The sequence below is a fragment of the Triplophysa rosa genome, linkage group LG12 (assembly GCF_024868665.1).
Source record: "Triplophysa rosa linkage group LG12, Trosa_1v2, whole genome shotgun sequence".
NCBI classification, from domain to species: Eukaryota; Metazoa; Chordata; class Actinopteri; order Cypriniformes; family Nemacheilidae; genus Triplophysa; species Triplophysa rosa.
In genome coordinates this window covers 6851468-6865121 of record NC_079901.1, presented here as the reverse complement: position 1 = coordinate 6865121, position 13654 = coordinate 6851468, and the positions used below count along the sequence as shown (strand labels likewise).

At 41.0% G+C, this 13654-nt stretch overlaps 1 protein-coding gene across 5 annotated transcripts in view; it reads right to left on the bottom strand.

The window, feature by feature from the left end:
* nectin1b (nectin cell adhesion molecule 1b) overlaps positions 1-13654 on the bottom strand; it is a 231608-nt gene that overhangs the window by 166022 nt on the left and 51932 nt on the right. For all 5 annotated transcript variants that reach the window (XM_057348639.1, XM_057348642.1, XM_057348640.1 and 2 more), the window contains exon 2: positions 323-697. In XM_057348639.1, the coding sequence (XP_057204622.1) occupies positions 323-697 (375 nt within the window). The remainder of the gene's footprint in view (positions 1-322; positions 698-13654) is intronic.

The window sequence follows — 13654 nt, the reverse complement described above, 5'->3', positions numbered from 1 at the left end:
AACCAGAAGGTTACCAGCAGGTTAACCAATTACCTGTTTCTTTTTGACTCAACTGTCAAACATTTCTAATATAATTTGTTACTGCCAACACAATTTTCTGTGAAAACACTAGAAAACCACATAGTTTTATAATTAACATACACACAAAAACGTGTTTCAATGCAATTTTGGCCAATTTACGTACAAATAATATACAAACAATTTCAGATTTTTTGGCTCAAGTTGAACAAACACATGTATCAACCTAATGTTCTTGAATGAAGTCTTTCATCGGTTAATCAACATTATATCGTTTTGCCGATTGCCAGTGTGGTGACTTTACCATAGACAGACAAGTTGACCATATTCTCCCTGTTGCCTGCTGGGAAGGTGGTGTACTCGCAGATGTAGGCTGCTTCATCAGACAGCCGCAGGGTGTTGAACACAATGGTGGTGTCTTCGAGAGAAGAAGGGGTCCTCTGGCGCACGGCGGGGTGCTTGAAGCTCACGCGGTCTTTGAAAGGGGGCAGAACCGACACACCTAAGGCCGGGTTCGCAGTGGCCACGTTTTGCTTGGTGCCATTTATCAGCTTTTGCCAGGTGACCTGAGAGATCTTTACTGGTGGCTTGCTGTTGATGAAGAGACAACGCAGCTCGACCGTATCGCCCACAAATCCAGATTTACTGGGGTCCGTCTGCACCGACTGCCCGTTCCCTGCTGCACAGAAGAAGAGAGAAACAGGAAGAGAGCCGTTAAAATGAGATCATTTACATTTTGATGCACTTAGCAGACGCTAAATGGAACATTCATAGTGTACATTTTATCGGTTTGTGTTACCTGCGAATCAAACCCGTGATATAAGCAATTTCTCAAAGAGATTAGTTAAGCCACAGGAAGCATCAAGCCATGTAAACCTAGTTAATGTTTTAATGATTCATTCATTCACTGTAAACACACCACATACCATACCTTAACGTAAAGGGACAGTTCACCCAAAAATGAAAATTCTGTCATAAATTTTGTTAAACACAAAAGGAGGTATTTTTGGGAAAGGGAAACCAAACACTTCTGGGGCACCATTGACATAGCAGTTTTTCCTTCTATGATACTCAACAGTGCCCCAGAACTGCTTGGTTACGAAAAATCGTCATTATATTTAAGAAAATAATTTTCATTTTTGGGTAACTATCCATTTAGATAGTTTAAAGTCAGAAGGGAGGTACAAAAATTGATATAATAATATAGGATTATAATATATTAATAAAGGACTATAAATAATTCAATTAATTTATAACGAAATAAAAAAAATCTAATTAAAGCTTTTGCCTCTATATCGCCATCTGTGTTTAAAACATAAAACTGCATGCAACTGAGCATACTTATATTTGCATGGGTTGTCAAATGATGTCAAATGGACATTTCCTGCAAAATCGTATTATAAATCATTACTGTAAGATTACGGTTGCGAATTGCGGTAAGGAAATTTTTATGTAGTTACTCTATAACCGATTTTCGTTGATTTTGAAAACAAACGAAAAAAGTTGTTAAAATGATATTTGGAGTCCTCCACATGTGCTTTGTTCCTTGATTTTTCCTTTTAAATGATCCTTAAATAGTTAAATGTGCAAACATAGTTCTAAGTCTACAACAACGACCAGCTCTTATTTTTACACCGCAGTCTATTTACAACAATTATGACTTTGTGGTTAGCATGCTGATTATGCACCACTACTTCAAACATCAGAACTAATTACAAGTAAAGCGTCCATGTTTACAGGCAGCATTAGGTCTTCAAGAGCTCCGGATGTAGACTCTGGCTGCATGCGTAATGACGGTGAATCCCCCCCGACTCTGATCCTGACTGCCAAACCCTCCCACACTACTCCATCCTAATTATTTCTCATTTGTAAACATCTCCGTGACAGCCTCAAGCACCTATTAATGGAAACAATGTGGGATCCAGCCCGACTGTGCCCGAAAGATGCCACTCGAATTAAGCTACAATAAAGAAGCCGGGCAATTAGTAATAGTAAACGAACGCTGTTTGTCTTTTTCGTACAGAGTTCGAAGGTATTTAATGCGTGAAGGATTCTTTTTCATTGGTGGTCGGTTAAAACAAAACGGATTTGTCTTTCTAGATAACCCTGAATACCATGCGGCCCCACGGTCAAACACGACCGCATGCCTTTGCGTCTTGTTTTGGCAAGCCCTTGGCCTTTGTCTGCACGGTGACCTTCTTATGGCCCTCCAGCTGAGATCGATGTGTCAACACTCAACCCCGTCCCCCGCCCCCTTCTCACCATTCCTTCCTCTCTGTCTCAATTTCATGCACTGATTACTCATACTTCTGTTTCTATACATCCCCTTGACTTTCTTCGTACTCTTGTTTTCATTCATACAATTTCTTTGTCTCTACTTCCTCAACACCTGACCTTACGTTTGCACCCCGTCATGCTTCCTCACAATGGCCATATGCTCAAACGCTCAAACTTCCTGTTTCTGTTTTCCCAGCCTGTAGGTCCAAAGCAGATGTGTCCCCGGCGGGCCCATGACTTCTGTGTCTTTAACAAACTCGTCGTAAGAGACCCCCGAGTGGATATATTTCTCCATCAGGTGCTGTGTTGGCCTCACTTCCTGCACAAACACGTACTACACCATCTACCCTCACCCCTCTTGTCCTCCTCGCTCTTATTTATGAGTAGCAAAAGAGGTAATTACCTCCTACAGAGGGACCTTAGCAAAGAGGAAGTAACTTTAAACCTGTGTGCTTAATCCTGGCACTCATAAACTTTGAAAATACTGCAGGGGAAAGAAAGAAAATAAAGGGAAAATACACAGTTGCCAAGGCCGAGTCCAACAAATGATACAAGGAAAGGTTCAACAGGTATCTGTTGACAATGAGGCCGTAACAGATGATTCTGAAGAGTCTAGTGTCTATTACAGATCAGACATCAGCTTCCGCTGCTTAAGCCATTTTAAGAAAAGTAGAAAAACTGGTTTGAGTAACATCACTCATGAGTGCTCAACAAGTAAAGGCAAGTGTTTCAATTCTAGTTAGACCGGGGGCGCTTGTAAGATAATCTGGGAAAAATGTAAATTTGAGAAGAAACTTTCAAGTTTAAAACTAATCGGGTCTCATGACCGATGGGGCAGAAACTTGCCATTCATTCAGAGAGAAGCAAAAGAAAGAGAAGCAATGTTGTCCATACAGTGCAAACAGGGATACTTTCAGTATGGAGTGTGTGTTTATAAGTGTCTGAAGGCTGTTAAAACAGACAGTTCAAGGTCAATGATGTGCAAACTTCACAAGGAGAATGAACGCATGATACTGTCCTTAAATATAAAAAATAAACAATTCTTTTACTGTTATTTTCCTCATGTTATTTCCACTCTGACATTATTAATATAATAATAATAATAATACTGTAAAGTATTATTATCGCTATTATTATTTTTATTATTAGTATTAGTGGTAATATTATTGTTATTGTAGTGGTGTTTATTATAATTATTATTACTATTATTAGTAGTAATATTATTGATATTGTAATATTTTGTTGTTATTATTATTATAATGAACAAGTACTAATAACAATAATAACCATTATTATTATTATTATTATTATTATTATTAAACAGATAAATATGAATATTCTGAGCAATAATAAGTGATTTAGGCATAGCAGTACCCTTTAATAAAGATATATTATTTAATAAAGACCGGATGAAATGCTTTTGACTGGAGTGTACAGACCCATCAGCAGGGACTCGGAGACGACAGACTGATTGATTCATTGGTTTTGACAGATAGAAGGCTGGTAACCTCTGCACAGCTACCTTTGGGAACACCTGTGTCTTTGTACACCTTGATCTGACCCTGTTTCCGTCTGCGTTTGCTACAGTGACAGAGTCGAAACAGAGGCAATGACTTGTAAAAACCCCACACGACCTACAGCCCGCCAGCATTACTTAAACAAGACAGATCTAGGGGAAGAGAGTCTGAAACAGGAGCCCAGCTCACTTTAGCTCAACAGAGACATTGAAGAGGTACAGTAAAGTGCTCTGTTGTCTGATTGGACCATCGCAAACAAAGGTCAGCCTCCGCTTTCGGAGCTGTTAAGGGAAGGGTAATTATACGGCTTCCGAATCATCTCACTGAGGAACCAGAAGCTTTCGGTCACAATGGCCCCCAGTTCCTCCTCCACTACAATATCAGGGCTGAAGGGGTCCTCCAAAGTAGGAGATGGACAGTAATTATAGCATTCACACTGGCGTTGAACAATAGAGGGCAAATCCGAGGGCAATTTGGAGAGAGTAAGCACTTCTGTACACAATAAAAACTAGTTAAGTTGCTATGAGACAAAGGCAAGCACAAACAGACGGCAAGAGAAATAAACCAGAGGAAGAAAGCTGTCATTGGTACAACGGTGCCTTTGACACGCACAACAAAGACAAATAAAAAGTTGAGGGGGATCGCTTGTAGACATGTAGGGAATGTAATCTTGGAAGAAAACGTAGGCTTGTACCTACAAACGGCTGGCATTTTAGTTAACATGATCAATCTCTACCTTGCTCTTGCAGCCAGGCTAGACACAGAAGCTCATAAAGTGGAGCTCGATAATCAAACGGAAATGGGCCCAAGAGGTACATGAGTAAGTCAAAAGAGGCGTCCATTAAGTCCCCGTTGCTCGTGTCCTCCTCTCAAAACAATCTCAGTTAATCAATGTGTGACAATGAATCAAAGCTTTCGTGCACCCATCATGCCTCGGTGAAGTGCATTTAACAAGCCAGATGTAATGTGTGATTACTCCCTCAACGTAATATGTGATCGTCTCTCAATGCTGACACACTTTCAGAGCGGAGACTGTGGGTCTGTGATGTAAAGCAAAGGCTGTGGTGGTTATACAGGGTGGTCCGCTCTGGTGGCGGAAGACCCACTTCGTTTTGCTGCCATGAGCACTGACCGGGGACCTGTGGAAAACTTAAATACATAAAACAAGCCGTATTGCATAGTATAGTATTGGTCAAGGTCACTACAATGATTACAATATAGTTTGCATGGCTGCAACACTATGTGCATTAAAGCAACACTTTGTAGTTTTTTTTATCTTAAAATAATGTCTCTAAAATGAGTTCAGTAGTAGAACAACTCTTAACTGGACGAATTCTACTCCCGGTGCTACCTGAGCAGCCTCATAGCGGCATCAAGCACACTCTGTAAGTTCTGTGTTCGGGTTGGTACACACAGCCCCGCCCATCCCCTGCCTGCGGAAGAGTGCGAAATGGTTTCCAAACGACGTTTCTGCATTCGCCGTTTTCATCAGTTTAGCCAACAAATTCACATGTATTGCGCTGCCCACAGGGAAGCTTATACAGCGACATTATTTACGACACTGGTAACAGACAATTACACTTATCAACCACATGGGGGAGCCGTCAGCAAAAGTGCTATAGTGTGGCTTTAAAGGGATAGTTCACCTAAAAATAAAAACATCTATCATCATTTATTAATCGTCATGTTGTTCAAAACCTGTAGGTGACTCTTGATTCATTGGAACACAAAAGATATTTTGAGAAATGGCTCAGTGGTTTGTGTCCATACAATGGAAGTCAATCGGGCCCAGTGTTGTTTGGTTACCAACATTCTTCAAAATATCTTCTTTTGTGTCCTGCAGAATAAAGAAAGCCATCAGGATGAGTAAATGAAAAAAGTACATTTTGGCTGATCACTGTCATAAAACGTATATTTTTACTTAATGCAGCTCAGGATGGAACCCCCGTATCCGTCCCATTTGCACAAACGGATGCATTTGTAGGGTGGGGGTCCCACTCCAGCTACAACGCCTCCCGTAACACACAGCGTCGGTGCTGAGGCACGCTTCTAACACAGCTGCCATTCTCCGGGCCAGCAGCCCGACCGGATCCCCGTCCCTCCCCAGGCACGAGGCACAACACTGGACCTGCTTCAGGCCTCTGATATATACGGTGGCATTCGTCCCATCTCATTTAGTAAACCGCGGAAAAGCCAGTTTAGAGAGCCTAGAAAATACGCCCCATTGTGTGCGAGTAATCTAATAGCAATCCAGGTCCTTAAGAGGGAAAAAAGCAGCGTTTAGCTCCAGCAGGAAGAGTAATACGTTTATGTACTGGAGAGAGATGACACGCTGGCTGCCAGCACGTCCCGCACACGCTGTGAGCACATTGTGGGACTGTATCAAGTTAGTAACCAAAAAGAAGAAGAGGCTACGGCGGTAAGTTTTCTGAAATGGATGAGGAAACGTAATGAATCCTGCACTTGGGTACACACGTACCACTCAGTATGTTTGTTTGCGAGTGCATGCGTCGTGTTGCAGACATGTTGCGATGTTAAACGCAGCCTCTCCTTCAGAGTACATGGCTTTGATACTTGTTTTTCCAGTTTTCTTCAAACTTTGCTAATATTTACCTTCAGAAGCAGAAACCCGCACCAGCAGATGGTCAGCACCATAGCTCCTGCTTGCGCTCTTGACTCTTAGCATTAACACTCCACACAATTTTCCTGAAAACATCCCTTTTCCTGACAGACCATTTACCATCTGTTTCTCAGAGTTTACTTTTTTCGGAATCGAGTCCCCGTACAGAACGCTCTGGATGTGCTGCTTGTCAAACTGTTTGGCACACTTAATGTCCCCTTAGGGTGGAACACTGTCAATCGCAACAGCACACGATCTGCGTCCCTCACCAGAGACAGTTAAAAGTGTAGACATGCCACGCTTTGAAAACCGAACAGGAGAACGCTTAATGTTGAACATGGAAATTTGAATGAAACAGCCAATCGGAGAACTAGCAAAGGCGTCTCCTGGTGTTATCGCTCTACGATGCACATGCGCATTTGTGGAAAACACACAAAAAATGTCACGTCGGAGCAAAAGCATTTCTGTGAAGTGTTGGGGCTTTACATAAAATAATCTGCAAGTGTGTAAATCTAGTTTAAAGGGACAAAATAAGATATTTGAAAGAATGTCGATAAGTAAACAACACTGTCCCCCATTGACTTCCATTGCATAGACACAAAACAACAAAGACATTTCTCAAAATTTCAGGATGGTATTATCCTTTATCCAAAAATATCCTTTGTGTTCCACAGAAAGAGTCATATACAGGTTTTGAACAACACAAGGTTGAACAGAATTTTTATTTTGGGTGAACTATCCCTTTAAGAGATTTCATCAGATGGAAGTTGTACAGGCATAGAAAAAAGCTGGCAGGGGGCATCGCCAAGATGGCCGCCAAACACAGTGTCTTGCTTAAAATGACTTTGACAGTGATCACACAACCATATGTCACTTCCTTCCATCTTTAACTGTGCATCCGACCCGCGTGGTATGAGTCCAATACAACGTGAGATGGAGCGTACAGACCCAACGCTGCTTTTCCCTTGAGAGTGGTTCGAAGGTGTTGTGAAAATGTCAAGGGGATGCATCAGCATGCCTATATTCTACCATTTTTTCTTCTCTGTCACTCTTTTTTTACACACTGATTCATCCTTCACAGCTCGGCCTGCCAGCCCTTTCTCTATATTTTTTTATATGCACAACTCGATAGCAAGACAGATGATTTAATACGCGCACACACACAGGGTCTGAATCTATGTTATTTAGCAGGCTTACTGCGTCTGTTAGCTACGCCGAAAGGTCAATGGAGGCCGCACAAACTTTTAAAGTTGATATTTGTTGTTTGTTTATGACTAAATTTGAGGAAAAAAACATTCTTTTTTTATTAGGAATACAATGTTTACTGAATGCACTGGTTTGGATAAATGTAGTGTTTGCCAAATGCATAAATTAGTAGTAAACGTATTAGTGGACGAGGATGTGTAGCCACAAAAATTTGTTCTGAATAACTACTTTAAAATCTGTTTTCAATGACCATGAGAATATTTATCTAATCCTACAAAATTAAATAAACAAGCCGTTATGTCTAGTGGTTCAAAATGACACCCAAACGAGGTCAACGGTAACTACGTAAAGTGTAAACAAACTGATAAAAGACGAGGAAACAAATTGCGCTTACTAACCCTCTTTCTTTCTTGATATGTAAACAAGGATAGCGTCATGGTTTTCGGTTGGAGTGAGGAAAACGAGAACAAACAACAATATTTGTCGGTACTTGCCCTAACAGCTGATGTCATCATCCTGATATGCGATAACAGGGCCATCTGTCAGTTGTACAGGAATTATGGGCTGTTAGGGTCGACGAAACCCACGCGGTTAATGATTACAAAATCCAACAGAAACGCGACACAGAAACGTTCCTGCTTATTTGCAAAAGCAAGACAGAAACTGGGCATCAAACACAAAGAAAGAGGCCATCAGCTGCCACGCGTAACATTAACGCATGCATAAATGTATTAACGGAGTTACACAGAACAGTATTCAGCTAAATTATTGATGTCCTCGTTCTGTAAAAAGCTTTTGCTGTTGTCCACGGGGAAGTGACAGCTTCTTTTATGTGTGTTTATCTTTGTCTGTATATATCTGCATGTGTGTTTGAGTGCATTTAATCTGTTTGAATACAAATGTACTGTAGGTGTAAATGATGCCAAGGAGTAAATGATACCAAGATTTTAATAATGCAACTAGAAACTAGAAAATGACTAACAAACCGGGATGTTTTAAAGAGCCATAGCCTCCTGTGGATAACAACGCAACCAACATACAACCCCTCCAATGCACCAAAAGCCTTTGCGTCGTACTAAACATGAAGCAGTTTACACATAATGAACAAAGCACAATTAGTCTTTTATCGCACCGATTGCCAAATAAATGCACCCACGAGCGTTAAATGATCAGAGCTGGCAATTTTTCAATAATGCAGCGATATCCCAAGGCATAAAATCAATAACAGCTGTTAGATGTCTTCATGTGAAAAATATCTGATCAATAAATAATGTGACTGTGGCTATTACTGGTGGGCCATAAGTAATGGATTACACCTGGGATGGCTGTTGTCTGGGGGATACCAGCTGTGGGACGCTCTGGGGTGGAATGGATATAAATCGAAATGTTTAAAGATACAGACAAAGAGAATATTTAATAATGGGCATCTTTCTATCGCTGTTCTTTAAGCCGCCTCGCGTATTTTCATGATAATAAAGTATATTTATAATTGCGATGTTTGATGGGTTTGACGGGACAGGTCGATTAACGCAATATTAAGGCCCAATCCCAATTCTACCCCTTAAGGTCTTTGCACATACAGTCTGAAATTAGCGAAATTATCTGAAGTATGCGTTTTTTCATATTTGGCTCTCGTTTGTACGGTGTCTCTGAATTGTTAAAAAAGGCCACTCAAAATGCTTCACGGATGCGAAAAACGCAGAAAATCGAACCCAGTCCGAATTTTTTTATGACGAACGAAAATATCTGAGACAGTGTGTAAATGTGATTGACACAACGTGAGGTCGTATTTATTTTTTAACGTGCGGAAATTTCGGACGCAAATTTCGGACTCAATGTGCAATGGGCTTAACCCTACACTTTCCCCTTACCCCTCCATTTGACACGTGAAGGGGTGTCTGAATTCTCTTTTGGTTGGAGGGGTAAGGGGAAGGGCCAGATAGCCCTTCAAACAAAGATTTTTCGGGACCTCACTTCAAACGAAGGCTAAGAGAAATTTCCAACATGTCTGCTCACTCGAGCAAGCAGACCCAAATGTAAGTAATTTTTGCCATTAATAAAGATTTTTATGATAATTTTTCATTTTATGTATGTTACATTCAATCTTTTGTTTGTATTTAAGGTGATGTTCTTTTAACGTTTGCAAAAAAAATCGCTAAAGTTTGCTAGCGGACAGCACTGTTTGCACGATATTAGAAAATATATTTTTGCATCGGTGCATGTCCTCTGACGTAACATTAGGAGCTAGAAACGACGTATGATGACGTATACCAGTGTAGTAGTGGTGTCCCATTTCTTAGCGGAAAATTTGTAACCCTTCCCCTTCCCACTTTGTTTCAAGGGGCAAGGGGAAGAGGCGAGGGGCAGGCGAATGGGTAGAAAATAGAATTGGGATTGGGCCTAAATGTTAATCCGGATATATCGCGCAGCCCTATTTTGAGTTGCATTAAAGAACAAATTGTAATAGGGCTGGTTACCGTGCAATGTAAACCAGCAGGCGTGGTTAACTCGGCACTCTGCAAATTGGGCATTATTATGAAAAAAACATGTGAATTAATCCACCCAAAACAAAAATAAACAATACAAATAATCCTTTGACCTTCTTTCAGTCTGTAGTTTTGTGATCCGCTCCACTGCGTTGCTTTCTCACCCGCAGTGCTCGTGCATGGGTGCAGGGATGTGCGCGTGCATAGAAAAAAACTCATTGTCACGTATTTCAGAAGTCAGATTGCTTTGTAAAGCTTTAATAGTTTTAATAAAGTTTAACTTTAGGCGAGCAGAGGCGAAACTTGCGTTGAAACGCGCGATTATGCATGAGCGATTTGTCGTGACGCGCTGCTAACCCCCGTTTTGGGAGACGCGTGTGGAGTCACCAGAGACTCGCAGTGCAAAGACAAGCGCGAGAATAAACAAACCTACACACTAAAAGTGCGCATCTAATAGAGAGTGAAGAGCGATGAAGACCTACAGTACAAATCCCATGAACACCAGTTTATAACACCAGTCATATACTGAACTCTCATTGTTTTTGCATATATTCATACTTCATTTTTATACATGTTGTCTTTCTCCCTACTGTATACATATGATATAGCCAGAAGGTAAATATAAATAAATAACACATCTGATTATCAGAACTAAATTTGATATCTTCAGTACATTTTCATAACTTACCTACATTTTAACTATTGTGAACTGTAATAAATAAATTAAATCAATCTTAAAAAATAAGGTATTACATATAGAATTATACTGGGAAAAATATATTGTTTAACGTGAAATAGATCTTGGTGGAAGATGGGAAGCTGAATGTTGTCATCTCCTCTTATTAGAGAAAGCATTGCTTTAAGCAGTTTTGCTCCAGAACATTCCTGTTTCTTGGGTTTATAAATAATAATAATAACAACATTAAAGAAAACCCTGCTCAACATGAATAATACCTCTCAAGGATATCACTGAGGTGCCACGCAACAGCATGCAATGCAAGCCCACGGTCTCAGTAAATTCATTGTTTAGTGTAAATCTGCTGGGTTCGACTGTGTATGTGTGTGTGTAATGTGGTTGCGGCAGAGCCCATGGCCCCAGTGCACCTTGGACTGCACTGCTTACTCAGCACATCCAGCAGAAATGGAAATATTTTAAGTCCGGCCAAAAGCGGCATTGGGGAATACACGAAGACGGCCATGCATGACAAATCCTCTGCCTGCCCATCATCTTCAATGGTAAAAATTTCAGTCTGGAAAAGTTCAAATCCAAAGTGTCTGAATCCAAGCACTGGCAAATCTGCCAAGAATTCTGCAAAATGAATGACGATAATTTATAAGTGTGTCCTTATTTATTTGTGACCCATGCAATTGGTCGTTCCATGTGGGTCTGAATGCTTAAGTTGAATGTGACAGCACCAAATGGCTTACTTATAGTTTTATCTGCATATTAAGCTTAGATTGCATAATACATTTTAACATACAAACTTTCCAAACTCCCAACATTCCTGTGACTAACCGTAACACAACCCCCTACAGAAAGACTAAACTCGAAACAAAAAAAAACGATAATCAATATTTGATGTGAGATGATCAGAAACCTCCAGGCCCCCTTCTGCGTCTCTTTCTGGTGAAAGAGCAAAGTGAAGACTTCACAGAGGCAAGCCATGTTGAGAGATTCATCCATTTTTAATGATCTGTAGAAAAATATGAACATGTCCATCGTATATCAAAGTGCGTGGTTAATTACGGTGGTCTAAATAGGGCAGTACTATGGAGACGGGGTACTGGGACCGGTGGGCAATGCTGGTCTCTATTTCTCATACGACAGAACAGATTTATCTATTAGCATGTCCAGATGGGAATTTATACTTCCACTGGGGTAGTGAGAGAAACCCAACCACTCACAATTAACACATACATTTGGTATGTGACTGGACCGATGTCATCAACTGGTGTGTCATCTGGCGCCTAAGAAGCTCACTGAGATACGAAAAGAAAAATGCACTGGGAATACGATTTAACCAAAGCCAGAAATACTGCCTCGTAGAACTGAATCATTAGAATTTCTCTTGACTTTTTAATGGGGTTAAGGGCGCCTGGACTCGTCACATGACGTTTAACACCCTAAGTTGACACTAGCGAACTAGCTAGGAATAATTATCGCTTCCGCAGGCACTGATTAATTCGGTGAACATAAATAATTGGAATTGCAAACACGGTTAGGCCTGACACGAATCGTATGTGTTCTCTAAACATTGAATAAATGAAATTAAAGAAACAGAGTAAATAGCTTTCTAAAGAGAGTTCGGCGAGTATGGGGCTGTACTATTTCCGCGACTGTGACCGCAGTGGATCTTTCCAATGGCACTTTGGACTCGTTCCATTCTCCGCACACAGCCCACGGAATGTTCACCACATTTCTTCTGTCTCCAGAGCATGTGCTGCCCAGCTGGGTAGAGGGGACGTCCATCCCCCTTCCCCAAAAACTTCCCCACGCATCACATTTAAAGAGCTTTTTCTCATAAGAGCGCACACACAAAACTGGCCTAGCGAGTCCAAAAATCCAGTTTTCACTTTCTCAACGATATTTCTTCAATGTGACTTTTGTTCTAGTCAAGTGAACATTCGCTCGTCTATACTGAAGGTTGTTATTGCAGGTCACACATCAAAGCAAAGAGAAAACTCGATCCAAATGACACATTATCTATCTTAATGCGTGTTCTTCCATCAATAATCTCCCTTGCAGTCTGCGGTGCGACGGGTGGAACGTGATATTCCAGTGACATTTTTCTTCATTTCAAATCTCGCCGAATAGCTTTGTGGTCATGAGATGAACAACAGCACAGTAGCATACAGAGAATTGTTCCGATGACACCTCGGTCAAAACAAGAACGGTTCATTTTTCAAGCGAGGTGCATGACTGGGATGCTTATTAAGTAAATGAAGAGTTAAACATTGAAGCACTCTTGGCTTTCAATTAAATGGAAAATATCTGGCTTGGAGATGAAGACGAGAAACCACAAAACCACCCGTTTGAGGAGAAAATCTGAGAGTGGAATGAGTTCCCCACAAGACCTCGGAAGTCCAAAGCTGTATACCATCATGAAGGCTGTGAGGTAGAGGAACTCGCCTATAGATCCTGTACAAAGAGACGCTCAGACGTGCGTTTTGATACATGGTTTAGAACCTTACCAAACAGAATGTGGTAAAAAGGGAAGGAAGATAGCACCAGTAGGGCCTCATTACTCCATCATAAAAGCGGCCTGAAGTAATTGCGTTGCTTGTCTGAAAGCTACAGAGTGGGTGGGCTTGCAAGACAGGGTATCGCCTAGAAACCAAGGAAATGGACTTGTGGGATTACACGCTAGGGCTGAAATCAAAGTTTGTTGAGTGGTGGATCCTTCAAAATAACTAGATTACAGCAGGACGACAGTAAGATCCGACAGCATGCTTGCTTATTTATTTGAAGTTTAAGACGGGAGAGCGACATATGAAAAGGTTCTCTGTCGACAAAGGGTATAAGATGAGTA